General features: G+C 55.7%; 7 protein-coding genes across 7 annotated transcripts; 4 read left to right on the forward strand and 3 right to left on the reverse strand.

The window, feature by feature from the left end:
* Window positions 1-121: 121 nt before the first annotated feature.
* On the forward strand, window positions 122-2,441 carry IE81DRAFT_222009 (hypothetical protein). The gene is made up of 3 exons (XM_025511054.1): window positions 122-231; window positions 496-623; window positions 857-2,441. The coding sequence occupies exons 2-3, from the start codon at window positions 564-566 to the stop codon at window positions 2,318-2,320; spliced, it is 1,524 nt and encodes a 507-aa protein (XP_025367577.1). The 5' UTR covers window positions 122-231; window positions 496-563; the 3' UTR covers window positions 2,321-2,441.
* A 1,851-nt stretch (window positions 2,442-4,292) lies between these two features.
* Window positions 4,293-7,450, reverse strand: IE81DRAFT_349272 (molybdenum cofactor biosynthesis prote; the record flags this gene model as incomplete). The annotated part of the gene is made up of 5 exons (XM_025516369.1): window positions 4,293-5,824; window positions 5,973-6,277; window positions 6,354-6,529; window positions 6,608-6,942; window positions 7,060-7,450. 5 exons carry the CDS (start codon window positions 7,448-7,450, stop codon window positions 4,293-4,295), a joined length of 2,739 nt encoding a protein of 912 aa, XP_025367578.1.
* A 1,357-nt stretch (window positions 7,451-8,807) lies between these two features.
* IE81DRAFT_293407 (LETM1-domain-containing protein) lies at window positions 8,808-11,129 on the forward strand (the record flags this gene model as incomplete). The annotated part of the gene is made up of 2 exons (XM_025511998.1): window positions 8,808-9,674; window positions 9,750-11,129. The coding sequence occupies 2 exons, from the start codon at window positions 8,808-8,810 to the stop codon at window positions 11,127-11,129; spliced, it is 2,247 nt and encodes a 748-aa protein (XP_025367579.1).
* Window positions 11,130-11,392: 263 nt separating this feature from the next.
* Window positions 11,393-13,699, reverse strand: IE81DRAFT_349274 (hypothetical protein; the record flags this gene model as incomplete). Its single annotated transcript, XM_025516370.1, has 2 exons — window positions 11,393-11,568; window positions 11,647-13,699. The coding sequence occupies 2 exons, from the start codon at window positions 13,697-13,699 to the stop codon at window positions 11,393-11,395; spliced, it is 2,229 nt and encodes a 742-aa protein (XP_025367580.1).
* A 2,856-nt stretch (window positions 13,700-16,555) lies between these two features.
* On the forward strand, window positions 16,556-18,562 carry IE81DRAFT_305182 (hypothetical protein; the record flags this gene model as incomplete). The annotated part of the gene is made up of 7 exons (XM_025512318.1): window positions 16,556-16,700; window positions 16,752-16,954; window positions 17,019-17,084; window positions 17,130-17,517; window positions 17,587-17,990; window positions 18,055-18,352; window positions 18,425-18,562. Coding segments are annotated over exons 1-7 (1,617 nt in total), but the record flags the coding sequence as incomplete, so codon positions are not given.
* Window positions 18,563-20,339: 1,777 nt separating this feature from the next.
* Window positions 20,340-21,747, reverse strand: IE81DRAFT_349277 (hypothetical protein; the record flags this gene model as incomplete). The annotated part of the gene is made up of 3 exons (XM_025516371.1): window positions 20,340-20,963; window positions 21,561-21,610; window positions 21,678-21,747. The coding sequence occupies 3 exons, from the start codon at window positions 21,745-21,747 to the stop codon at window positions 20,340-20,342; spliced, it is 744 nt and encodes a 247-aa protein (XP_025367582.1).
* A 1,668-nt stretch (window positions 21,748-23,415) lies between these two features.
* IE81DRAFT_331656 (hypothetical protein) lies at window positions 23,416-25,448 on the forward strand (the record flags this gene model as incomplete). The annotated part of the gene is made up of 11 exons (XM_025515268.1): window positions 23,416-23,436; window positions 23,488-23,536; window positions 23,656-23,785; window positions 23,942-24,040; window positions 24,295-24,361; window positions 24,459-24,716; window positions 24,792-24,806; window positions 24,868-24,885; window positions 25,034-25,094; window positions 25,270-25,320; window positions 25,408-25,448. The coding sequence occupies 11 exons, from the start codon at window positions 23,416-23,418 to the stop codon at window positions 25,446-25,448; spliced, it is 810 nt and encodes a 269-aa protein (XP_025367583.1).
* Window positions 25,449-26,144: the final 696 nt, after the last annotated feature.

Consider the following 26,144-nt stretch of genomic DNA (forward strand, 5'->3'; position numbering starts at 1 on the left):
CACACCCACAACAGCAGCCCCATCTTCGCCCCAGCTCGACGCTTGTACAGCTCTCACTCGGCCTTCTTCGCGGCCTCTGCCACGTCCATCTCAAGCCCCTTTCTTTTGCAGTGCGGAAACAAGCTGGTCCTCAGTGGGCGGAGTGTCTGGTATATTACAGCTACGGCCAGGCCAGCTTCAAGCCACATTGTCTCTACACTCCCGCCTCGCCAGTCTACGGGTCGTGCGAGGGTAAGTGTAGCAGCTTGGTTTGCGTGAAAGGGGAAGCGGTGTTAAGCAACAGCGACGTGAAGGAGCATGCGGGTGCAGTCAGATTCCGGCAAAGTCCGAGAGCTACAGAGTCGCTCGGACTGCGATAGCAACGCGCAGGCCGAGCCAAGCCGTGGAGCGCCAAGATTCCTGCTCCGCGTACGGCGGGCGCAGTGCTGGTCCTGGCCTAGCCGAGAAAGCGCACAGCTGACACGTCATTCTTTGGCCTCTTTTGACACCTCACAGTTGTCGACAGGGCTCATTAGCTTGTGCACCTGTCGACGCCAAAGACCACGGCTTGTATCTGGCCAATCATGAGCTCAACGACCACAACAGGGGCCAAAAGCTCCTTCGAGCTCGGCGGTCAGTCGAATGTGAGTGTGGTCAGAACGGAGGGAGCGGGCCACTTTCCGCCGCGCGGCAGGAAGAAGGGGTTCTTGCCAGCGCCCCAGAGTCAACAAGAGAGGCTCGAGATCGCGGCACGCCCCTCTCTCTCTCTGGTAGTGCAAGCCGAGGCACTGGTGATCACGAGCGCTTCACATGAGCGCCTTCGAGATCGTACAGCGCTGACGACGCTGGTGCTTCGCCATTACTGTCGCTTCCTCAGACCAATAGCAAGAGCGCAACGCCTCTTCACGGTTTCGCAGCACCGCCAAAAGGCTTCTTTACGAGCGCACAGGCGGCCAACGGTGCTCTGCCCAACACCGATGCCCGTAAGAGCGCCTCGAGTGCCAGCCCAATGAGTGTCACTTCCAACAACACCACCTCCACCGCTCCTACAAGCGATGCCCGCAGCCCCCCTTCAGGCTACGATGATCTGCCGCCAGCAAGCTCACCCTCGGCGGTCCCAACAAAGGGTCGTCGTCGCGAGTCGATTGGGGGACAAATGCGTCGCAAGATCTCAGAGTCGCCAGCTGCGGCTGCGGGTGTGGGTAGCGGCGCTCTTGGCACGTCTTTCACCATGCGTGGCCAAGCCATTCCCAATGGTCGCGCTGGTGCCAATAGTCCTTTAGATGCCAGCACCATGTCCACCAGCCTCGGCGCCGCAGCGCACGCCCTCACCTCGACCACTGCTTTTGCTCGCTCTCAGCCCAACGGAGCAGCGCGGGCTCCCTCTGCGAATGGCAACAGATCTGCTGCGCCAAAGACGGAGCGCATTTCGTCGCACACTCACTTTGGTCAGGAGTGCTACGGTCCGCAGCCTGGCGAGACGCCGCTCGCACCTCCTTCCTCCGCAATGCTCTCCTCGTCCACCCATGGAGATGGCCACAATAGCAACAACTCGGAGGACGACTCGTCCAGTGGCAAGCGAAGTGCTAGGGGTCAGTCCGCTGCTCCCTCCACATCTTCGGATGATGGTGTTGGAGCCGACGGTCTGTCCAAGTCTCTCAGCTCTGCCAATGCCATGCTGCACAAGTGCGAAGCCTGCAACAAAGTTTACCGACATCCCAGCTGTCTGATCAAGCATCGTTGGGAGCACACCATCTACTGGAAGGAGGCGTCGAAATTTCTCATGTCAAAGCACCAGCAGGTCCAGTTGCTAGAAGCTGCGGCAATCCTGGTCGGCATGGACAACAATGCGCGGTCTCTCCCCGAAGAAAAGGCACTCTGGCCAGCTGCTGTCAGCCCGCCCAGCTCTGGCCTGCTAGGTTCCGACCGGATCAACTTTGAGAAGCTCATGGCTCAAAAGGGACAATATCGCGGCGCAAGTCGAGAACCTCCATCCCCTTTTCTCAATGGCAACACGCCTTCCTCGCGCTACACGCCGCTGCCATCCACCACGCCGCAAAGTCTTCCGTACCGACCGTCCAACGGAAGTCTGCCTAGTCCCCTCGACGCCCTCACGTCGCTCAACATCAGCACGCCTCGCATGCGCGGCGGCATGCACAATGGCGATGTGCAGCACCTCCAGCTCGACGAGAGTGCTGAGCGAACCGATCGATCAGGGTCGGCAGACACGGAAGACGACGACCATGACCCCGACACGCCACCTGACCATAGCTTGTCGGATGAGCGCGAGAGGAGCGATCTAGGCGCAGGCATCGAGATTGAAATGGACATGGACGAATAGGGAGGGACGAATAGGGAGCTTTGCATTGCGTCTCTCCCGACAAATGTGTCGCTCTCCTCTCCCTCACCACCATCACCGCCGTCGCCACCGCCGCCGCCGCCTCCGCTGCCACCCTCACCATCATCCCCCACCTCTTCAGCTTTAGCCTTTTGCCAACGCCCCTTTTCTCACGCTTTTTCGTCGTCACCATCGTGCAAATTGTACTTGTTCGTGGGTATGCCAACGTGAGCATGTTCTCTCCATTCAATTCCCCCTTTCCCGTCTACCACTGCTCTTTCTTTGCCCAGACTTTTTCGACATTGTGCTACGCCCAACGTATCCGCAACGCCTGCTGTTCGTTTCGAGCATTTTTCCCACTCCTGACCCGCTCCATCCATGTTCCCCCCCCCCCCTTCCCTTTTCTCTCCCTCTCCGCTCGCAACCCTCAAGGTTCATCTCTCAACATTTTTATACGTCATCGTCATTGTCGTTGTTGTTGCGGAGAGTATTGGCGCTGGAGCCGGCAAGCGAGGAAGTGGCTGGCGACGACGGGTGCGCATTTTTTACACGAGGTGGTTCATTGCAGTGCGCAAAGAGCACGGGGGGGGAAAAGGTGGAAGAGGGCTTAGCGAGCGATTGGGATGCTCGCCAAATGTCGCTCGTTGTGCAAGGGGTGCATGGCGTTTATTCTTTTGTAGGCGAAGGATATCACAGAGAAAGGAAATAAATGAAAAAGGGAAATCCATGGCGGATGGGAGGCAACATCGTGTTTGAAGCTGGTTGGGGAAAAGAGAGCGTGTGAGGGCGGGGAGGCGGGGGGCAAAAATATCCGAACCGAAGGACGTGGTGCGCGAGTCGTCGTTGCATGGCTGCGTAAGTGCAAGTTGTCCGCCCTGACACGAGAATTTTGAGATGGATTGCGGATGCGGATGCGGAGTGGCACGATCAGGAACAAGAGGAGGGTGCGGTGGAATGGATGACTGCAACTGAGAGAGAGAGGGAGGGAGCGATATCGAGGGACAATCAGATGCGTTGCGGCTGGTCAGCCCCATCGCTGATCTGCAAGAAGGGGGGGGAGAGTTTTGACTTTTCCCTCCACCCCCCGCCGGCCGCCCTTTTCGACTCTTTTCATTTTGCGAAGGCGCAGACCGTCCTCACGGAGCGTCGGCCATCCTAGCTGCAGCATTTAACCTCCTCCGACGACGAAATTCCTCAGAGAGGCCAATGCCCGCCTCTTGGACGCAAAAAGTGCGAAATCATGTTTTGCAAGGAAAGTGGGGGGAGGGGGGTAAAAGCAAAGTGAGCACGGCAGCTTACTGCGCTAGCTAGCTAGCGAGCAATCCTTTCGTCGTGATCTGGGCTAAAGGCGGACAGGACGCGCGCTTGTATTCGAATGCATGGCAAATTGGTCAAGCCCAAGCCGCCGAGGTGGCTCGTTGCAGTCCCCTCATTGTGACGAGCGGGCATCCATCATCTCGGCAATTTGGCACGCGCACGCGCACCCGCACAATGGTATGCTCTGGCGAAATTTGCATGGGCTCGCTGCCACCAAATACCCTGGGCAACCCAAAAGCTGCGCTTTGAAGTGGCATGGCTGCCAACGCTCTCCAAGACCCTTCTTTAACGCTTCGAGTTGCAGAAAGGGAACCAAAAAAAAAAAAAAGAAGGAGGGGCGCGGACATTCAAAGATTCTGGGCAGCGCCTGGACGTAAAGAAAGGGCTGCAGCTCCGCGCCTTTGTTTTGGTTAGCAACACCTTCTCCAGCGCCCGTAATGGTGCTCTGAAGTGCAAAGCTTTTCTGCTTGCCAAGCAGCTCGCCTTCGCACAGAGAAAGACCTTCTCTTGCACAACTTTTCATCCCTCGGCATCTGACGATCGAGAGATCTGATTCGCCTCGCGAGCGTTATTGGTCCTGCAAGATCATTGCGATTACGATGCAAAAATTCCCACTCTACCGAACGGATTGCCTCCTCACTGTACACATTACTCGAACTCATCTATCGTCCCCCCTAATCCAATCGCCGCTTTTGCTTCCGCTCTTTTTGCAAACGCGCACCTCATCAATGCTCATCCCTCTTCCAGCTACGGATTTCAGCATGTCCCAAATGGTCATCGCCGCGACATTTACGCCCATCAGCGCCTCCATCTCGACGCCCGTTGCGGAGTTGGTACGTGCGGTGCAGGTGATCAGGATGTGCGCCACGTCCGCATCGTGCGTGCGACTCTTCAAAAAGTTGCTGCTGCCCAAATCCCGCCGCCCAGCAGCTGCAGTCGACTGTGAGCGCGCAAACGCATGCGCTGAATCCACCTCGCGCGCAATCCAAGCTTCCTCCTCTTCTGGTGCACCTGGCAACCCGTCGGTGCGCTGTGCATGCAGCACATCGTCCGACACATCGCTGGAAGTAGTCTCTACGATTTCCAACCTTACATCCACATCCGTCAAAGCGATGGGATGACAAAGCGGGATCAAGTCGTGCGTCCTTTTGGCAGCCATGATTCCCGCAATCTGCGCCGTGTGCAGCACCGGTCCTTTATCCTTCCACCTGCGCATCCTCACCTCGCTTCCTTGCTGATGCGAATGCTCCTGACCTCGTACCAAAGGGACGATCCACGCAGGGATGCTGACCTTTGCACTCGCGGTGGCTGAGCGATGCGTCGGCGTCTTGGCAGAGATGTCGACCATTCGTGCGCTTGCATGACCGTCGGACGAGTCAATGTGCGTCAAGCGCGGACCCGAGGTCGCGAAGGACATTGCAGGAGCTCGTCGTGGATCGTCTGATGCGTCTTGCAAGCGCGTCGAGACCGCTTGCTGTTGGGCAGGTACTTTCATGTCTGGAGAAGCCATTTCCATGGCACGCTCGATAGATGACGGTTCGTGCGCTCGCGAAGCAATTTTCTCGAAATTCGCGTTTGAGCCTGCTCGCCCATCAACATGACGCATTGGCCGAGGCACGCGCAGGTCCGAAGCGCTGATGCCGTCCGCAATAGCGTCCAGCGAAGCCCAGGGCGAGTCGTTGCATGTCGGATCAGCCGCGTTCGAACCCATATACTCTGACCAAGAGACGGCAGGTGGAGCGTGCGCATCCGCAGCGCAATGACTAGATGTAGGCGGCCATTTCGGAGGAGCAGAAAAGCTCAGAGATCCTCTGGAAGAGCCTGTATCGGCGAGCCCGCTGTCCCTCTCGAACGCGTCGTCGAGGGTGCTCCAGGGGTCCAGATCTACAGAAGCATCGGCAGCTGCAGACCTATGCTGCGAAGATGCGGGCTGCGACCGAACTTGTTCGCCTTTATTTTGGTCGCGGTGTGATGCCGCGCAGCTTGCGAAGGCTCTAGCGTGCAGTGGGCCATGCGGGCGCGGCAAAGAGGTCCACAGAGGCACTGGGCGAGCTGCTGATGGTCCAGGAGGTCTGTTGAGCAGACTAGCGCGCATGGGCGTGATCGGAACGAGCAAAGCTCTCGCCCCCGATGGCCTGGCGCCTGATGACAAGCTCGTGGCAGAGGCATCGTGAGGGCTGCGTTGTGCAGCTGCGTAGTACGGTCGCAAAAAGACGACGGGCGACGGTCAGTCGCGATCCTGTCCCGACGACTCGAAGCACGTCACGAGCTAGATGAGCACGTCCGACGTATCCTCCTGCACGTGCACCAACTAACCTGCGGCCCCAAGCCTACCCACCAATCCGAATCATGCTCCTGTTATCGCTTTTTGCGATATCGTCCGGACTGGGCAGACCGGCGTGCTTCCTGTGCTTCTTGTATAGAGCCGCATTGATAATGTCCAGCAGCTGCTCATCCGACGCGCTCTGCGGGGAGTTGGAAGGCGAAGCGAAGGTGGCGAAATCGGTAGACGATGATGGAAGGATACCGTGACGCATAGCGTCTCGCAGACTGATCTCCTTGTTGCCAAAGAGACACACTTTGAGATTGCCGTCTGCTGTGATGCGCAGCCTGTTGCAAGTGCCGCAGAAATTATCCGTCATGCTGCGGAGCCAAGAGGAGAGCAGCTAGTGAGTGAAAGGGAGGCAGGGATAGCGCGGACACGAAAAAATCAACGCACCTGGTGATGAAACCAAGCCTGCCGCGATGACCTGGCACTTTCCAATGCTTGCTCGTATCATTTTTATCGTCTTGCACGCGCTCAAGCGGTCCAAAGGCAGCTTGTATGCGTTGCAGCAGCACCTTGTAAGGCACCAGGGACGTGGCCTGCCAAGAGTTGCCAGAGAACGGCATGTACTGAGAGTTGTGCAAAGTGAGAGGTCAGCCTTGGGCCATGTTCGCGCACAGTGAGCTGGCTGTATTCATGACGCGCACCTCGATGAATCGCACCGTGATCGGCTTGTCCTTGGTCCATCGCACAAAGTCCAATACGTCTTGCTGGTCATTGACGCCGCCCATGACAACCACATTGACCTTTGTGTGGATGCCCAACTGCAGACTCTGTTCGATGGCATCCAGTACCCTATGCAGACCTTTTGAGGATCTGCGCGTAAGACTCTCGAAGGTCTCTGGCTGCAGCGTGTCGAGGGAGATGTTGAGGTGAGTGAGACCATTGGAGGCGAGGTGAGGCAGCTGGCGCGCGAGGGACAAGCCGTTGGACGTCATGCCAATCTGCTTCAAGCCAAGCGGTGCAAGCTCTTGCAGCGATGCTGGCCGCGGGCAGGGCGCAGAAGTCGAGTGAGTGAGCGGTGTACATTCACGTGATTGCCTTCCTCCCCCTCCCCTCCCCTACACTCGATGGTGCGGCCTGCCTTCCTCACGCTCACCTACGATATCCGACAAGTCCCTCCTGACGCTCGGTTCGCCGCCCGTCAACCTGATCTTGTCCACGCCATTCCGCACAAACAGTTCCGCCAATCGTCGAATCTCTTCTGAGCTTAGCAGATCATCGTTGGGTGTGAGATTGTCCAGACCGTCGAACGGCATGCAATACACGCATCTCAAGTTGCACCTCTCCGTCAGCGATATGCGCAGATAAGTGTGGTGTCGATTGTGAGCATCCATCAGCCCCTTCGCAGGTGCAGGTGCAGATGGAGCGATAGCGCGTATCGTCGTTGACGACGACGACGGCGACCGACCCTCCCGCCTGCGCTGATCCACCCGCTCAATATTCAGCCTGGCGCGCGCCCTCAGCTCCTTGGCTCGAGCCATGGCCATGGCTTGCACCGCTAACGCATCCGCATTACCGCCCCGCGCATCCAGCTCATCCCCATTCGCGTGAGTCGAGATGCCGTGATGTCGAGCGCGGCGGCAGGAGAAAGATTGTAGGCTAGATAAGGACAAGGATGATGAGCACCATGACCTTGACCGCACTCCCTTTGCTGTGCGCAGGGACGACATGCCTGGAGTCCAGCGTGTCGAAGGGCCGTGCAAGGGGTTGGCAAGTCGGGGAGTGTGACTGGATGTGAGTCACTTGCACCCTGTGTATATGCCACTGTCTGCCGCACCTTGCGTGTGCAAGCGTGCGTGTATGCTTCGGGGACGCTTGTGGTGGTGGTTGCCGCCTGGATTGATTGCAGAGGCGAGCTTCTTGGCTGTGCTGTAGCGTTGATCTCGCGGCGATTTGATTTGGATTTGGTTTGATTTGCAGCGTATGCTTGCTTGTCTGCCGAACGCGCGGCACGTCTCGGCTATACCTGCCTCGATCGAATCACGTGAGAGAAAGTAAGCTGAGGTCCTGCCTACCGCCTACCGCCTACCGCCTACCGCCTACCGCCTACCGCCTACCGCCTACAGCCTAACTATACCGCACGGCAACAAATGAGCGGTGAATTTCAGTTTAGCAGTCGCATGTGGCAGGGCTTCGGGTGACGATGGACGCGCGGCGAGCGGGTGCGTGCGTGCGTGCGCAATCATCGCAATGAAGAGCATCACGTTCGTTGCCTGCCATGCATGCATGCATGCATGCTGCGCGCTCCTTTCGAAATTCGCTCCTTCCACTCACAACTCGTGACTGCAATTGAATCACAAATGCATGACTACATGACACGCACCCTCGATTTGGATGAGTGCCAGTTCGAGTGCGAGTGCGAGTGCTGCGAGGTACAAGGCAGGACATTTCAACAAGGCATTCACGATTGTGATTGCCATTCAGCCTACATCTCTACCCCCATCTCCTCCACCAACACCGCATGGAGGCTCACATGCTCAGTATTCGGTGCCAACAATGTCCACCGCGTTCGCCATTCCTCGCACCTTTGCTCGTGGCACCGTGTATGCTGCACGCAACAGACCATCGGCCGTGATGTCTGCTGCCAGCTTCAACGCCAAGGTGCTGCTCAGCACAAAGAGCAGCCGCAGCAGCCGCCGTATGCTCAGTGCCCCTGCATCCACCTTGTCCCCACCTCATCCTCGTCGAGGGCTTGCGCTGAGCGCCATCAACCACCCAGCTCCACTCGCGTCCGCAAGCAGCAGCTTTGGCTGGTCCGCACTGCCGCATCCTCACCTTGCTGCGTCCACCAGCAGACGCTCTCTTCACTCTGCACGCCAGCAGGGACGTCACGAGTACGATGTGATGCTGCTGCTGGCTCACAGTCATCGCATCCTCGCATCTTCGACCGAGCCAATCGCATCGCTGCGAACTGCTACACCTGTCCCTGTCCGCAGTCAGCGTCGCTGGCAGCACGGCACCCAAACGCAAACATCTGGCAGCAGTCCTGCACCCCCGCCACCACCTCCCACGAGCGCCAAGGCAACCTCTTCCGCAAACAGCTCTTCCCATGTTCGCGATGCCGATGCCGCCTTCTCGTCCACATCTGCTCCCACATCACCTCACCAGGATGGCAACGCATCAACCTCGCACATCTCGCGGGTAGTGCCAGTGCTGGGCAATCCCGCTGAAGAGCTTGGCAGCGCGTCCAATCAACTCAGCGCATCCCAAGCACAGCTGACGGAAAAGCAGGAGAAGGAGCTGGAGGCAAAGCGGGCAGAGGAGGAGTGGAAGAAGCAACCATTCGTAAAGCGGGCTTGGATCAAGGTCAAGGAGGAAGCTGCTCACTACTGGCACGGCACAAAGCTCCTCGCCAAGGAGGTCAGGATCAGCGCAAGGCTGCTTAGACGGCTCATGCTCGGATATTCGCTCACTCGGAGGGAACATCGTCAACTGAAGAGAACGACGGCGGACTTGTTGCGCTTGATCCCATTCGTGCCATTCATCATCATTCCAGCTGGCGAATTGCTCTTGCCCGTGGCCATCAAGATCTTCCCCAACATGCTGCCCTCTACCTTTGAGAGCAAGTTCGCCGTCGAGCAAAAGAGGCGTGGTCTCATCAAGGTCAGACTGGAAATGGCAAAGTTCTTGCAAGAGACCATTCGAGAAGGTGGCATACAGGCTCCCAACGCTGTGCAGACGACCGATGAGTTCAAAGAATTCTTCAGAAAAGTGAGTAGCGTGTGTGCATGCATGCTGCGAGGCCACACGAGTGCTGATTCGACGATGCCGCGGTGTTCTCGACAGGTTCGATCGACTGGCGAAGAGCCCTCCGAAGAAGACATTTTGAAAGTCGCAAAGCTCTTTGACGACGAAGTCACGCTGGATAACCTGACTCGGCCGCAGCTGGTGTCCATGTGCAGATACATGCAAATCAATGCCTTTGGCACCGACAACTACCTGCGCTACCAGATCAGAGCTAAGCTGAACAGCATCAAGCGGGACGACATGACGATCTCTGCAGAGGGCACGGACAACATGAACCTGCACGAGCTACAGAGCGCATGTCAGAGCAGAGGCATTCAGACGCTCAATCTGAGCGAGGAAAGATTGAGGCACGAGTTGATGCAATGGATCCAGCTGCACTTACATCAACGCATCTCGGGCACGTTGTTGATTCTCAGCAAAGCTTTCAACTACTTGCCGCAGGGCGCAGAAGAGGAGAAAGCGAGCTCTCAATTGCAGAGTCTGCAACTGACTCTCAGCAGTCTGCCAGACGAGTTGATCGAAGAGACTGAGCTGAGCGTATCAAAGGACAGCGCGACCAACAAGCAGAGGTTGGAGGTGCTGGAACAGCAAGAAGATTTGATCGCCGACGAAGCAGACCAAGAGCAAGCAGAGGAAGAAGCTCGCAAGGCAGACAAGGAGAGGAAGAAGCAGCTGGTAGAGAGGCAAAAGCTGAGCCAGGAAGCAGAGGAAGCCAAGAGCCTGTTACCCAATGCCGAGGTGCAGCAGGACCCGCAGGATGCTAGGATGACCAATGAGCAACTCACCGAATTGGGCGAGGCTCTCAGCATTCTGAGCGCCAAATCGAGCGTGCTCAAGGAGAGAGCGGAATTGGCCCAGCTGATCAAGGAGGTGGCGGGCGAGGAGAACATTTCCGTGTCGGAATTGACTGCGTCCGAGAGCACTGCAGCTTCGGCCGAGCAAAAGGACAGTTCTTCGAGCGAATCCAAAGAGTCTGCAGAGGGCGGCGCTACGTCGTCTAGCGTCTCTTCCGCATCTCGAAGCCTGGCCAAGCGGGTCAAGGCGATGTTGAAGAAGATCGATGCGCAATTGGAAGAGTATGACAAGGATGTAGGATCGCGAATGCACATCATCGAGACTTCTCCCAGCGGCAAGATCAGCGTGGACGATGTTGGGCAAGCTTTGAGGCTCATCAAGCACAAACCCGACGACGATGTGCTGGAAAAGATTGTGGACAAGCTGGACGTGGATAATGATGGATTGGTGCCGCTGGCTGATCTGGTAGAGCTGGCTAGGCAAGAGACGGGCTTGGGAAGGTTGAGGGAGGAAGATGCGTTGCCGGACGAAGTCAATGAGGTCAGAGCAGCTAGCAACAGGCTGAGGGAGGAAAAGAAGCCGGAAAAGAAACCTCGCAGGGAAGATATTGTCAAGGAAGAGTAGTCAAGTCGACTTTTTGGATTTGAAAAACTTGTCGACGACGCTTCTTCCCACTGCACGCCCACCCCTCAAAAACTACTGTGTGGTATCACACTCATTGCGCAGAGCCCATAGAATCCACACTACACGCATTTGTTAGGCATGCTGTACCATTTGCTTGAGTCACTTGTCTACATATGAAATTCGTGTGCTTGTCAAAGGGCGGGGGAATGTGCGTGCGCGCGTGCCGGCAAAGTCCCAAATCATTTGTTCGCTGCTATAGCTAGCTAGCTTTTGGCCTTTTTCGATTTGCTCTTGGGCGCAGCGGGCTGCTCGGACCTGGTTTGGGAAATCGCTATGGAAATGTCCGCGCCATACCTGGCGGCCACAGCTTTTCGAGCAGCCTGCTGTCGAATGACCAAAGCTTGATGCTCTTCCAAGCGTTGTCTGACGTATTCGACGGCTGAGCGGAAAAGCGCGGAAAAGAAAAAAGTGTTTAGCTGGCGCTTCTGGAAAGTCAGTGCCCACACGCGATGCTCACTTTCGTGCAAGACGATGGCTTCGCTGCGCGGTCCTGCCCTCCCATCAATCTTTTCTCCACCCACTTCCCAACCTTCCTTTTTCTTGCTGGCAGCAGGAGCAGGCGATGGGTCGGTGTCCATGCTGGAGCCATCTCTGCTCTTTTCAGCAGCAGCAGCAGCGCTCGCCTCCGCACCCAACGCTTCTCTGAGGTTAGGCACCAGATCACAAAGCATCTCGTAACCTTTCCTGATATTCGCGCGCCTCTTTTGCTCCGACGCGATGTGATTGGCCTTCTTTTCCGCATCTGTCAGCAAGACGTGCGGCGCGCCCTTTTCCTTCTTTGCCGCTGACGCCGCGGCCGAGCTGCTCGCCTTGCTCGGACCGCCCTCTTCATCTGCATCCACCTCTGCGCTGCCTCCAGGCCGCTTGGAATCGCACTTCTTCAAAAGTCCCGCTCTCCTCTGTTCCCGAAGCATCTCAAGATGCGGCTGGAGCTTCTCAAAGGGCGTCGAATGAAAAGTCGCGCGTAAAGTAGACGGAATCGACTCCAAGCCTTTTTGCACATCGATGCTGACTGGCGGTGGCATGGGCGCAGGTGGGGCCGCACGGCTCGGGGAACTCTCGAGGAAAGCTTGCGCTCTCTTTGCAAAAGAGTCTGATGATTGCGCCTCTCTCTGTGAGCCCTTGACTTCGCTGCTTCGTCCCCTTGGTTGACCGCCAGCCGACTCTGCAATCTCATTTGACTTACTACCCGGCAAAGCATGCGTGGATACAGCTGCTCCTGCGCCAGCCCGATGCAAGCTGGTTGATCTGTTTGGCGTCCCAGATTGCCAGCTTTGTGCGCCCTGTTCAGAGGGGTGAAAATGCTGCGCGGAGGCTGGTGCTGCTTGTCCTGGAGCTGCAGGGAATGAGTGCGTCGAAGGGAAGGATAAGCCCAACATGCCCAGATTGGAAGGCTGTCGGCCCGAGTCCGAGCCTGAACGTTGTGGCCACATGTGCTGCGATCCAGGAGGCGCATTGTAGGAGTGCGCTTGACCTCCCACGAACGAAGCCCCTCCCGGTGCGGGTTGAAAATGCGGGCCTGCTGGATGTGAGGGCCCGCTGGCTTGCGGTACATACCCGCCAGGTGCGGAGGCCGTCGCGCCAAAATGCGAAGGAGGCTGCACACCGTATTTGGCCAGTGCAGCGGCATAAGCTTGGCCGTGGGGGCCGGGAGGGTAATCCGGAACGCCATCGCTGCCATCGCCAGCATATGGCGCTTGTTGTCCAGCATTCAGCTGATAGATGGGATGTCTGCTGATCTGCGGGGTATGCGCCTGACTTGCGCTGCCAGACCGGGCGTGCGCCAAGTACTTGTCCCTTTCGGCTTGCAGAGCTTCCAACTGCTCCAACTGCCAGGCGCGATCTTTGCCGTAAGCACCCCGCTGTCCGGATCCCACGGGTGTGTTGCTGCCGCTGCCACTACCCTCGCCCGCTTTGCTTCCCTCACCGCCGCTCGCCATACCCATGCTCTGACCTGCGCTCGAGAAGCTGCTGCGCTCTGCACTGCTATTGCCGCCATTGGCTGCAGCAGTTGCATTCAGCCATTGAGGATCGAAGAGGCTGGGTCTGTGCGCCGACTTTTCCCAATTCTGACCAGCCAAACCCATGGAAGCGCGCGGCTGTGAAGAGCTTGCTTGTGCGCTGGCTGAAGGCATGGTGTAGTAGTTGGATGGCCCAGCGGTGGCTGACGTTGGCATGCTCGCTTGATAAGAGCCACCGTTTGGGTTCGCGCCCCTGGGAGGTGCGCCCATGCCGCCGAGATTGGGAGGAAGCACAGAGGGAACCTTGAAACCTGGAGCGCCAATGGTGAATGGATCAAAAGTGTCGGCGCTGCTCAAGCTGTCGGTCAGGAAGCGGGTCTCGGATGCGTCGAAGAGGCTGTGCCCAGGGTGAGCTTCCGAGATGGCGTTGCCGTCATGATTGGGGCGAGCTTGCGCCACCTGCTCTGATGCCATGCTAGAGCTGGTCGCAAAGGGGATGTTGGCAGGACCACTTGTAGCGTGTTGAGCGCGCAAAGCCAGCGTTGCCATCGCCCCTCGCCAGACTTGATCGACGCAGCCCCCACCCGAAGCGGTTTGACTTGTAGCCCAGTGACGAGTGCTGCTCTCGAGTGCCAGGTGATGATGGTGCTAGAAGCGACGCGTCGTATGACCTCGCTCGTTGCAATGATCAGAGCTTCGTTGCTCGGCGAGCGTTGCGCACAGAAGACTTTGTGACAAAGTCTGGGGCCGGTGAGGTGCAAGCGGTGATGGGCAATGCGCGTGATTGGGCTGGTGATGGCAAGCTTGCTGCTGGGGAAGAAGCCAAGGTCGACCAGCAGGGCTAGCGCGTGTCCAAATGTCCGGATATCATGCGCGGAGGTCGAGATGGGTTGCGCGATGTGTGATTGCTGTGATTGCTGAGTGGGACGAGACAGTCAAAAGAGGCGGAGAGAGAGGAGGGAGAGAGAGGGCAAGGCAGACGGAGAGATGATACTTGCAGGGTAGGCAGGCAGGCAGACAGGCAGCCTCCTCCTCCTCCCGCCTGGTGCGAATCTCCAATCAAAATCAAATCAAATGCACCTCTCGCAGAGCGGGTCGTGGGGTAGAATCCAGCCAGCCAGCCAGCCAGCATTCTGCGCGTGTGATCACATCCGTCCCACACACACACACACGAGGAGGTCGCGCGGCACCTCACGAAAGCGGCAATTCAAGGTTACCGGTCATTCAAAGCATGCGAACAGCACAACATCCAGCACACCCACGGGACGGCAGCGGCAAATAGAAAAAATTGGATCAAATCTGCAGCCCCAGCTCACGGCGAGCGGGCGGGCGGGCGGCCGTCGCAGAACCGCGCGCGCTTGCAGCAGCGAGCATCGATGCAAAATCAAAGTTGAGTGAATGCTCCCGGGCTGGCTTGGCGAAAGTCAAGAGTCTTGAGTGGAGATTTTGTAGTCATGCAATACAAGTCTGAATTGAAATATTGTCCAAGTGCGACGCGCCTACTTGAACATTTTTAAGCCCCCTTCAACGATTGGATACGCCGGAGCAAATTACAAAAGCGGTGACATTCAAACTGACGGCTCAACATTGAATTTCTGAATTGAATTCTCGATTCAATATTCAAGCGCCGCCCTGGCCAAGCATCACACGCAAGACGCCATGCGGGCATGCATGCAGCTACAGTTTGAGTAGCTCCCTCGGCCCGCCCGTCTGTGAGCCCTCTGCTCGTCGTCCCGCTGCTGCATGCTGACCCGCTGATGGGCTATCACTGCGAGTCTCGAGTCGAGTCTATTAAGGCGGGTGCTCGACCCGCGAAGTCTTAAAAGTACAGCGTCCCACACATCCTGCGACAGCATGCAGCGCGCGCATGCAGCCCATTCTTGTTTGCATGCGCAAGGTTCAAAGTCAAGAGTCTTGATGAGTCTTGAATTCTGATGAGGTCTGCGCGGCGGTTGGTGCGAAGCGCCAAGAAGCAGGGGGCGGCGGCGGCGGCTGGGCTTCTCACCCAAGTCACGTGAAAATGATTGTAGTCCTACGCATGGAGGTCCGCAACGCGGCGCTTGGAGGCTTCTTGCATGGCGAATCATGCGGACGCATGGCGGTGCGGTGCGCTATCTTGCAATCAGCTGCAGCTCATCCTCGTGCTTTCGCTGCCTCTCTCTCTCCACCACGAGGTCGTTGAGCGCGCGTAGGATCAAGCAAGATTCACCAGGCGCTACTCAATGACGAGCAAGGAACGTGCGAGAGAGAGAGAGAAAGAGAGAGGGTCACAGTGCCTGGCGAAGAAGCTGCGATGTGCTCGGCCGGCTGTGTAACGACCACGCAGTTCAGAAGAAGGTTTGGGCGTAGCGAAGCTCAAGACTGGAGCGCAATCGTATCATATATATAAAGACGTGTGTAGTCTGGAGGTCTGGGGCAAGAGGTCGAGAAAACGATTCACATTCACAATCCGCCTGCAAGCGCACATTAGACCCGCACACCCATTCAATCCCCATCTTTCCCCCCTCCCTCCTCCCCATCTTCCCCCTCTCCCCTCCCAGCCCTGCACGCATCAACCACCACCTTTCGTGGAGCATGTTTCCTTTGAGCAGCGAACAGCATGACTTGCTCATCAAAGCGGCGCGCTTGCCGCAGTATCGCCCACCCAGACCCGATAATGCGACCATTGCTAACGGCATGTATGCACCTTAACTGCGCCCCGATGAGCTCGCGCTGAGGATGCTTTGCGATCAAGTGTTGGTGAGTCCACAACGCTCGGTTGAAAATCGCGACTGCGATTGGGAAGGCGCCGCCGAGGGTTATAATGATCGTTCCCGCGCTAACGATGTTACACCATACAGCCGCAAGATGCGCGAGCCTGCATCGATGCAATGGTCTCGAGACTGTGGCGAGAGGCTGATCAATGGGTCAGTGACAAGGGAGTCCCAAATGAGGAAAGGAAAGTCACCAATCCAGACAGCGGCTTGTCGGCTCGATTCAAACGTGATGTGGACACCACTGTTCCCAAGGTGGTGCTGGACATCGACGGACGCATCGCCTTGGACAGAGCCTGGCGGGTAGAGCAAGTGCGCTTCCTCCTGACGCTGGACCATCAGCTTAGAGGCAAAGCGTACTCAGAGTACGTCGAGCTGTGTCTGGCGTTTCGACAACGCACCCTTACAGAGGTGAAGAGCTACACGTGGTGCAAGGCTTGGCTAGTAGGTGCAGTGCAGAAGGAGGCCTCTGATTGGCGATCTGGTGCAAGACAGCTGATGCTTGTTTCTTCCACAGAAGGAGCAGTCTTTCGCCAAGAATGCCGCGGATGCTGCTGCATTGCTCGTCTACAAGGCATTTTACGCTTTTAATTCCGACTACACCACAATGCAGGGAGTGGAGATGTCAACGACAGACCCTTTCTCCGGAGGCCTTCGAACAGCGGACGAGGTTACGATGCTGGCCACTGTAGGAGGTATTCTGGAGAAGCCGGGCTGGTCTCAAAAGGTATTCGAGACCAAGATCACTGACAAGTGGAGGCAAGAAATGGCCGCGGACGATTATTCGGGTGAGCGAGGTTGATCGCAGGGAACATGACCCGTTTGCTGAATCAGACCCTCCTCGGTAGGGAGGATGATAGACTATGTCATTGCCCACGTCCAGTGGCTGGCAAAGGGAGCCCAAAGGGGCAAGCCAGAAGCCACAGGCGTTCCTGCGGTGTGGCGACTTGAACAGCCTGGTGGATCCGACCTGAGAACAGAACTATGCATCCAGGTTCAGCATCTCATCGAATCGGGCGACGAAAGAAAGGAACGAGACTGGCACCCCGGGGTGCGTGCGATGCTGTGCGCCGATCCTATTTGTCCGGGCTGATCCACACGCTCCCTCTCTCCAGTCCAACGAGCAGGTGCTTGACATCATTCATCCTTCCCTGTACCCGCTCGTAGATCAACGCTCTTATGTAAAAGCGACAAAGCTGGAAAGAGAGACGCCCGGAGCCCTTGAGATGCTTAAAACAGCTGCGACGCTGTTTGAGACAGGAAGAGATGGCGTGGATCAATTGAGCCCTTTGCGAGATTTGGCGGAGATTGGCAAAGATGACGGGGAGCTGATTGTCGCTGACTTGACTCTGCCAGTCACCAAGCCCAAGGATGTCTGGGACCATGAAGGGGAGCAAAATTACCAGTGGCTTCCAGCGGAAGTCCTGATCACGAACGTGCGCGACCATCAGACAGCAAAAATTCTCTCGTACATCAACAATCTGCATCCTCAACGTCATGCCAGCGTGTATGCGACTTTGGAAAAAGCTGTGACTGCCTTCGTCCCCCTTTTTGAGGCCGTCGTCGCCTCCTTATTGCGCGCTTCTCGCGATCGTCTCGATGGCCGCTGGGCCTGTGACGCTTTCCTCCCAGGAGTATTACAGCCCGAGCGCAAGGACTTTTGGGAGCCCATGGAGCTCGAAGCGAAGCAGGATGACACTACGCCTCCTTCGGGGCCGGCAGAGCCCTCGGACCCGGACGACAAAGATGCTTGGGACAAGTATGAGGAGCGTGCGGTGCGGTGGGAGGAGACGCGAAAGTTTGTGAGACCTGAAGTTGCTACTTGGAAGGAGCCCATTCCCGATGTCCCTGTCTCGCTTGCCGGACGCACGCTCCAAATCATATTTAAGATAGCAAGCGTGGAGCTCACGCCGGATAGACCAAAGTATGAAGGTGGCTCCTGGCACCTGGAAGGAACACGAAGGGAGAAAATCTGCGGTACCGGCATTTACTACCTTGAAAACGAAAACGTCACGACGCCAGCGCTGGAATTCCGGCAGTACGTCGATCCAGATTACCTTTCTCACGAACAGAACTTATATGACCATGTGAGATGTTTCTGGCTCGAGCACCTAGCAATTCGCTAACACCACAACTCTGACTCACCTTCAGCTCGAAGCTGTGTACGGGTTTGAGAACGATTCTACAGGTCAAAATCAGCTCCTGGGTCGCATCTCAACCTCGGAAGGCCGGGGCGTCTGCTTTCCCAACTGCTGGCAACACAGACTCTCGCCGTTTGAGCTTTCAGACAAGACCAAAAGAGGGCATAGAAGATTCCTGGTGATGTTTCTTGTTGACCTATTCGAACGCGTTCCATCCACCGCGGAGGTCCGACCTCAACAGCTCGACTGGCTGCTCGATAGCCTTAGCGAGCACAAGGACACACACATGGCGGCGTTGCCGGTCGAAGGCAAGTCTCAAGGTGCATTACATCCTGTGCAAAGCATCTCACAAGAATCAATGTCTCCGCTCATTCCATCAGTACAAACCCAGATCTTCAGGGAGATAGATTCGGCATGCGAGGCGAACGAATGGCTACCACTCGATCACGATGCCGATCGCTTCGAGGAGCGCAAAGCTTACTGCCTCAGACAAGCACCACAGGAATCATTGGATGGTGACTCTAAGGGAGAGCGTTTTCGGCCACCACGGCCTAACAATCTGCCTATGACCCGTTCTGAAGCCATGCAACATCGGCTGGCTCTGATGGCGCAACGCTCCGCACGCGCCTACCAGCAGAATGACGAATATGAGAATACGTGGAGCTTGTGCGAGCACTGAAGAGCATGTCGGCAGCAACGATGCGCTCTGCTCGCAGCGAATTTGAAGTCAACGTTTGCGAATTGGGATGCGCTATTGTCACAGGTTGGAGCCATGCGCTGGGTCTCGCGGAGGCTTCTGATTTGTTTGCTGCAGTACTTGCGTGCAAGACCATCTGACGTCCTCCAATGCTCTAAATGCGTACGACGCCCGCTATTCCTGTCTGCTCGCTGGTGTCTGAGGCAGCATCCAAGCCGCAAACAGACCGGGGCGCTTACACAAAAAGGAAGCGGATTAGCGAAAACTGTGATGCCATCTGCGTTCTTGTGCCCTGGATGGACGTTGGATTTAGACTCCGTAGGTGGGCCAACTAAGCACGCTTACGCCTGCATTGGGAGCTCTTTCACGAGAGGGGCAAGGAAGGTGGGCCCTGGCAGCATGCTGAGGGCGTATACCTCCAGTTTGATCTTCCCCTGTGTGTCACCTAGTCTTTTGAGCCAGTGGGAGAGGCGCCGCTTGGTAGCATCTTGCAGGAGCGCTTCTACGCTATCCTTAGGGAAAAAGATCATCTGTGCACCTGCAAGCAGATTGGACTGAAAAAGATGTCCAGGCGGTCGCAAAGGGCGTCTCCAGCAAGGTGAAAGAGGCTGCATCCTTCTTCAACAAGCTGCCAGTGTTGCGCGCCTCCACGCGCTGTACAAGGTGCTTGTTGACCTGGTGTCGTACTGCCAAGGCAAAGATGGTTGCAGATGAGAAGGACAATTTCTTCGATGATGCACAGCTTTTCTTGCCCCAAGTTGGTCTGCCCCGTTAGATGAAAAGGAAAGCTCACATTGCCACGACTCATCCACGATCCCACACCCTCCCCTCAGCATCATGTTCACACTCAGGGATTTTGGCCTCTTGCGCAACGTTGATACGATCGATTCTGACAACCTCCTGGTGGACAAGATGAGCCTACATGCATACATGCCATGCTCAAACCGGCCTGTATGTGCGGTGATTTGCAATCACTGACGCAAAATTTATCAATTCCACTGCTGCGTGCGCAGAATGGTGCATCTGTACCAGCCTTGGTAGGACCGCTGTATCAGAGCAACAGACTGGTCAAAGTCAAGGGTGGTGTTGGATTGGGCGTTCTCCGAGTATAAGCTCCATCCAGAATGCCTCCAAATCCAAAGGGCTGGCTCCAGGTCGCTTTGCTGCGAACCAGCCGAATCAAGACGGCGCCAACTTGGTCTTTTGAGCGATGCGCAAATTTTTTTGGGTTAGGTCATAGGCGATGCGGGTGGTCTGGCCAACGTAGATGTGCCTGAAAAGCTGAGTTGTGCCGGATCTGACCCTCGACTCGTCCCAGATGCGAGCTCTTCGGCGAGAAGCAAGCGTGTGCTGAGAGACGTAGTGCTAATGGGCAAGGTGACGCTCTGATTGATGGTTAGGGCAACGATATCGCGCGCATAGATGACGGTTTCGGAGCTCCTTGCAGAAAGTCGCACGTCTGGGAGCCACTTTGCAGCCTTATCGCGAGCAGGCTCGTCTCCCCGCGCAACCAAGATGTACTGGACTTTTGCAAGTCGAAAGTCCTGGGGTAGGGCAACAACCCCCAACATGACTCGCGAGCAAAAAATTGGATCTTCTCAATGGGGCGTGCCAAAGACTGGACCACGACTGGAGAAGCAAAGCCAATTCTGGACGCACTGGGAACCAGAGTTGATCTGGCAGCTTGTAAGACGGCTTAGCAGAGCAGACATTTTTGCTTGAGGAAGAGCAGGTGCAAAGGAGCCAGCTGGAGGGATGTTTGATGCATCTTGAGAGGACAAAGCGTGGGATGGCATGGTCTGTGGGGCAAGCAACAGCGCGGCAATGGCATTACCCATGGTAAGCAAAGTTTTCCGGAGATTGCCATCATGCTTGGCCTCTCCGCCACTGCTTTCTTCCAGAACCTTAGCCTGTTCAGGCATACTGGCATCATCAAGCGCTTCACCCACAGGAGCATTGCCTTGCAAAAGCAGAGAAGAGCCCTGACCGTGCTTGGACTGGCTCTGCTTAGATCTCGTACTGGATGGGAATGAGGATGGCTGAACAGTAGCTCTGACTTGAGAAGATGCGGAAGTCTGCGAAGGCTGCTGCTGCAAAACAGAGCTGTCAAGACTGCGTTGTTGGGGTAGCCCATGATGGCCAAGTAGCACCGCAAATGCCGATTGTACACACTTTAAAGGTTGCATGGGGTGAACAGTACAAGCACCCTTTTCAGCAGGGTACTGCTTTGGCCCCAGTGGAACAGATCAATGAGCAATGCTTGGCCATATATGCATGCTGTGACATGCTTATTGTCCCTTAGAGACACTGCCATCTTTGCAATGTGCTTCTGAAGCTCTGTGGACAGCTCCAAGAAAGACATGCAAGAGTTTCCACTCCTTGCTTGGCACCTGCCTTGGCAGCAATGCTCAACTCTAAAGGTTGTATGGCCAGACAACACTGCCAGACCGTCCATGCATTGATGGCTATTGCAGAGGGCAACAAAGATGAAAATTGGTTGATGGGTCTCTTCCGCAATGCATTTATGTCCAACACTTATGTTCAAGACAATATTGCTTGAGTGCGGCGTGGGATTCCACAAAGTTAGGGGACAAGAGAGCATCCTGAATGCAAGCTTGCCTTCACAAGCCCTGAACCCTTGGCTTTCAACGTTGACCAGGGAAATGTCCTTCTTGCTTTTGACAGGGGACCAAAATCTTTGCCACAATTGCGAGCGACAAACTGATGGGCAAAGTTTGTTGGCAGCAATGCTCAACTCTAAAGGTAGCATGGGAGTGCAAGTACCTCTTTGAGCAGGTAGTGCAAGTGAACCAGCACACTGTTTCCTTGTTCAGGAGCTGAGAAGCATTGGTCTGCACAAAGCTGCTGCCTGCAAACAAAAAGCAAGAGGGGTGAGCAGACATATTTGGAGTGCTTTAAATATACACACCACTCACCATTATGCTCAGTGTCTTGCCAAATGGCTGGCACAATCTTTGCAAAGTGTTGCTTGTGATTGGTACTCATTCTCCACGGCAGACCTGTCTTGTAGCCCTTGCTGTTCCTGTGGCTGTGTGCAGAATCGCCAGATCAAGTGCTTGGGCAAGACAGTACCTATCCTCAGCCACAAGCTGCAGCAACATTGCGAAGAATCTTGTTGATGCAGCTGCACACGATCCAGATGACTGATGTTGAGGTGAATTGGATCACAGGGGCAATAAATTGATCAGTAAATGCGCACAAATGACTGCATGAAGCAAAATCAAGCTATGATTGGGTCCATTGGGCCAAAAATTGATCACATGGCGTCAGGTGTAGCCTGGAACTGCTCTTCTTTGATCTGTCCTGTTGTACACTGTCTCATTATGGCTGTAATCCATGAGAGCAAGAACCCGCTGAAATGCTGCTGGCCCTTGCCCACAACCAAGACCAAAGAGCCCATAGTCATCATGGTGCTGGCTGCGCAGAGCCTTGGCAGTGATGTCCTTCATGACAATGACTGAGGGACATTTGATGCCGGTGCAACTGACCATGTCGTTGACCCTCTGTAGGGCTGCACGACATTGTGCAAACCGTGAAGGGGGCAAACGACACCGTGGATCAGTACCCTCTGCCGGACAACATTGTGCAAACCATGAGGGGGACCGGTCGTCCAAAACCCTGATCCCTCATGGGGCATCAGTGCGGCTGGCAGGAGAACCACGGTAAAATCTGTTGTGCATGCCTTGCACAGTCAACAAGGAACCCTGCCAACAACATGGAGCAAAAGACCACTCGCTTGCTCCAGACAGAATGCCTCTCAAACGCAACTTGCAGGCTCCTCCAGGCAAACATGCGTCACTGGAGGGGACTCACGGCCAAGGTCTTCTATTACAATCCATCCAATCCAGAAGCCCAAAGCCTGTGTCGCCATCACGACGACGAGTCCGCGCACGACACGCTGGACTCTGGTCAAGATGGTCGCTTGCTCCAGACGGAACACCTCTCGAACGCGACTCGCAGGCTCCTCCAGCCATGTTGTCTCATCATGGCTGTAATCCATGAGAGCAAGAAGCCGCTGAAATGCTGCTGGCCCTTGCCCACAACCAAGACCAAAGAGCCCACAGTCATCATGGTCCATGACCCTCTGTAGGGCTGCATGAGCGTCCAGCATTGAGCTATCCAGATGGCAGAGATGGGCATGGTTCTGGAGAATGAGGTTGCCAATGCCTACATTCACCTTGCCCACAGCAGGATGCCCATCTTGAATGCCAGCACTCTCAAAGAGCCACAAGACTGCCTTGCAGTGTTGAAGAGCAGGGTTAAATTGCACATGTAAACCACCCTGTGCTGAATTTAGGGACAGTGGACCTGCAACTTCCAGTCATCAATGACTGATGTCCAGAGGAGCTCAATGGTGTTGCAATCTTCATGCTTCTCCACCAGCGTACAGATGTTGCCATTGGAGCGCTTGTGCCTGTGCCCCATGTGCACAAGACCATAAGAGCACAATCTCTTCAAGAGTTTGCAAAGCCTGCCTCTGGCCCTGGGCCACCAAGTGAGCTCTTTTGCAGCTGTTGGAGACAGCGTAGCTGTTCTTGCGTCTTGACGGCTCAACATCTTCTCTTCTGTGCAACGAGACATGTCTTGGGGGAGATGCTGCACCAAGGCGCAATTGAATGAAGCCTTCCATTGTGCTCTTCTGTGCAACAAAACATGTCTTGGGGGTGCCACATGGTATGTGGGCTGAGTGCGCGTCCAGTCAAAGCATCTCCTTGCGCTGCGCAGAATCCAGCAGGATCAGTGTGCAAGGGCAAGATTTTAGACAAGAGCAAAGGTGCGTACTTTGCGCCTATATCAAGCTGAACCTACTCACCCTTGCCGACCTGCACTCCCTACAGAGCACCGCTCAGCCTGCACCAACCCCATCCCCCGCAACACCCCCTCTCTCTCAAGCCACAATGCCCGGCGAGAAGCCCACGGTACAGCTCACTTTCAGCAATCCAGCCACCACCACCCAAGTCACCCCCTTGCAAGCAGACCATCTGCTACGTTACCTGGCAGACCTTCGGGAAGTGAGGCATGCGTGGGTGCAAGTTGTACAGCAAGCTGAACTGACGCAGAAGTCCCTCGCTTTACAGCAAGACCGCTGACTGTTGTTGACCGCACGCAGATTGCCGCCACCAACTTGGCCAAGCGTCCACCCGCCGACACCCCACTCATTGGATAATTGTTGTTCAAGCGCGCAGGAGCAGGACCCGCGTTCGATGGAGCTGAACTTGGGCTTGGCATCTCTGACGACAGCAACAGTCCAAACAAAGAGATCTAAACACTTTGTCATGTACGCATACGCACATACGCGTATAACCCATGCACGCACGCTGGCCTCAGGTTCACTCAATCACGGTCCTGACTCGATCACAAATCACAAAACATGAATCATACATCGTGATACGAGCATCAGACACTCACGTGAAATGCGCGCGCGGCTTGTCAGCCCACACCTTTGCTGCATGCTTAGATCGAGAACGCTGCCATACGTGGGTGCAAGTTGTACAGCAAGCTGAACTGACGCAGAATTCCCTCGCTTTACAGCAAGACAAACAGCCACCCATCCCATCTGCTCCTCGAGCAGATCTCCGCCACTCTCCATATCCTCTTGGTGCGTCGTTGACTCCACAAACCTTGTCGTTGCCTTTTGCTCACTTGGATGCACCTCCTTCTCATGATTGTTGTCATCATCCATCATCACCATCTAGGTCCTCAACGTGGTCGCAGCGGCGCTCTTTGCAGCACCTCTTTTACACGCGGCGGATTTCTCCTTTGCGGCTCTTCTTGTGGCGTTGCTCCTTCTCGCTGCTCTTCTTGCGGCGCTGCTGCTGGTGTTGGTTCTGTTGCCTGGCTTCACGGGCACGCTCACGCTCAAGACGAGCCACACGCACGCTGTCATCATTGTCCTGGTCGTTGTGAGCGTGAGCGTGCCCGTGAGGTACAGCGCGCTGCCAAGCAAGGTGATGGTGAGTGGGACTGCGCCTGTTGCCATTCAGCAGGAAGCGCACACGCTGATTGTTGCGCTTTGACAGGCGTTGTAGAGGACAACAGCGACAGTGAGTGAGAGTTTTGATGGCCACATGACGTCTGAGCTGAACTGCATCTAGCGTCAAACAGGAATGGATGAAGATGAGCGTGAGCATTGCACCGTCTGCTTGTCAACACACTGCTCACACACTTGAACACTTGCGCAGCGACGGTAGAGACCAACAGCCCGGTTTGCCATTTGGTGCCTCTTTCTTTGGCGCGAGCCCCTCCTTTGCCGCTGGCCTCTTCTTTGCAGGTCCCTCCTTTGCCGCTGGCCTCTTCTTCTCAAGGTGCCTTCTTTCCTTTGGCTTCGCTTCGTAAGTCTTTCCTGTGCCTGCTTGCGTGCGCACTCACATGCCAGCGCTTACACATCTGTACGCCTTCATGCACGCGCAATCAACGGTTTGAATGCCTCTATGCATGCCCCCCCTTCGCCCAACGCCCCTCCCTCTTTCAGTGCTCCCCGCCCCTCCTCCAACGATGACGATGTAGACCTCATCGGCTACAGCAAAGCTGAGGAAATCCGCAAAGAGGCCGAGGCGCGTGAGCGCCAACAGCAATGATCAGTGGTTGATTGTGAGCAAGCGTGTGCGTGTGCTTGAGTGCGTGCGTGATTGCTTGCGCGTGTAGACGCGCGTGTGCAGTCTGAGTGGGTCGCGATCAGGCAGTAGAGGAAGCTACAAAGGGAATTGCAAAGTTTGAGAGCAAGGATAAGCTGCTGGCCAAGATGGCAAGTGATACTCTATCCCACTGCGCTTCCTGGTCAAGAAAAATTTCTTCCTGGTCAAGAAAGATTTGTGGAGGAGCACCAAGCTTTGGCGTGGCCTAATTGAAGCTCAGCTTCTGCAAGGCAGATCTTGACTTTGTCTGCCTGGCACTTGTGATTGTGCTTTGTCTCTCCATCAATTTCTACCACAAAGCAGGCAGCTCTTCTGAGGTTCCAAGCAGCCTTGGATTTGACAACATCTTGTACAGCAACTTTCACTTTCTTCTTCAAATTTGCCAGCTTGGGCTCTTCAGGAGCAATGAGGAGTGAGATCTGGGAATGCAAACAGTAATCTCAGCGCTGATCAAATACCTGCAAATTTGTGACTCACCTCAGTGCGGTCCTTGTATCGTGAGATGTGGGACCAAGATCGTAATAGACCTTGCTTGCTTCACACCTTCTGAGGCTCTGTTTGCGGCGGTCATTGTTGGCGCAAGCCCACATTGTGACGCGTTCTACCGTGGCTAGCCATCATGTCATTGGTGTTGGAATATGTAGTTAGTTATTATTCGGAAGCTTCGTGAATCGTGATCGCTTGGCAGAAGCCAGGAGCTGAGAACAAACAAAGAGATGATGGAGCAGGAACAAGAAATAATCAGCT

This window comes from Ceraceosorus guamensis, assembly GCF_003144195.1.
Source record: "Ceraceosorus guamensis strain MCA 4658 unplaced genomic scaffold IE81scaffold_68, whole genome shotgun sequence".
NCBI classification, from domain to species: Eukaryota; Fungi; Basidiomycota; class Exobasidiomycetes; order Ceraceosorales; family Ceraceosoraceae; genus Ceraceosorus; species Ceraceosorus guamensis.

Excerpts from the sequence above, each read along its gene's own strand:
- IE81DRAFT_222009 (XM_025511054.1), top strand. The coding sequence starts at position 564 with ATGAGCTCAACGACCACAACAGGGGCCAAAAGCTCCTTCGAGCTCGGC. Across the intron at positions 624-856 it reads AGCTCGGCGGTCAGTCGAAT|ACCAATAGCAAGAGCGCAAC; the intron begins GTGAGTGTGGTC and ends TCGCTTCCTCAG.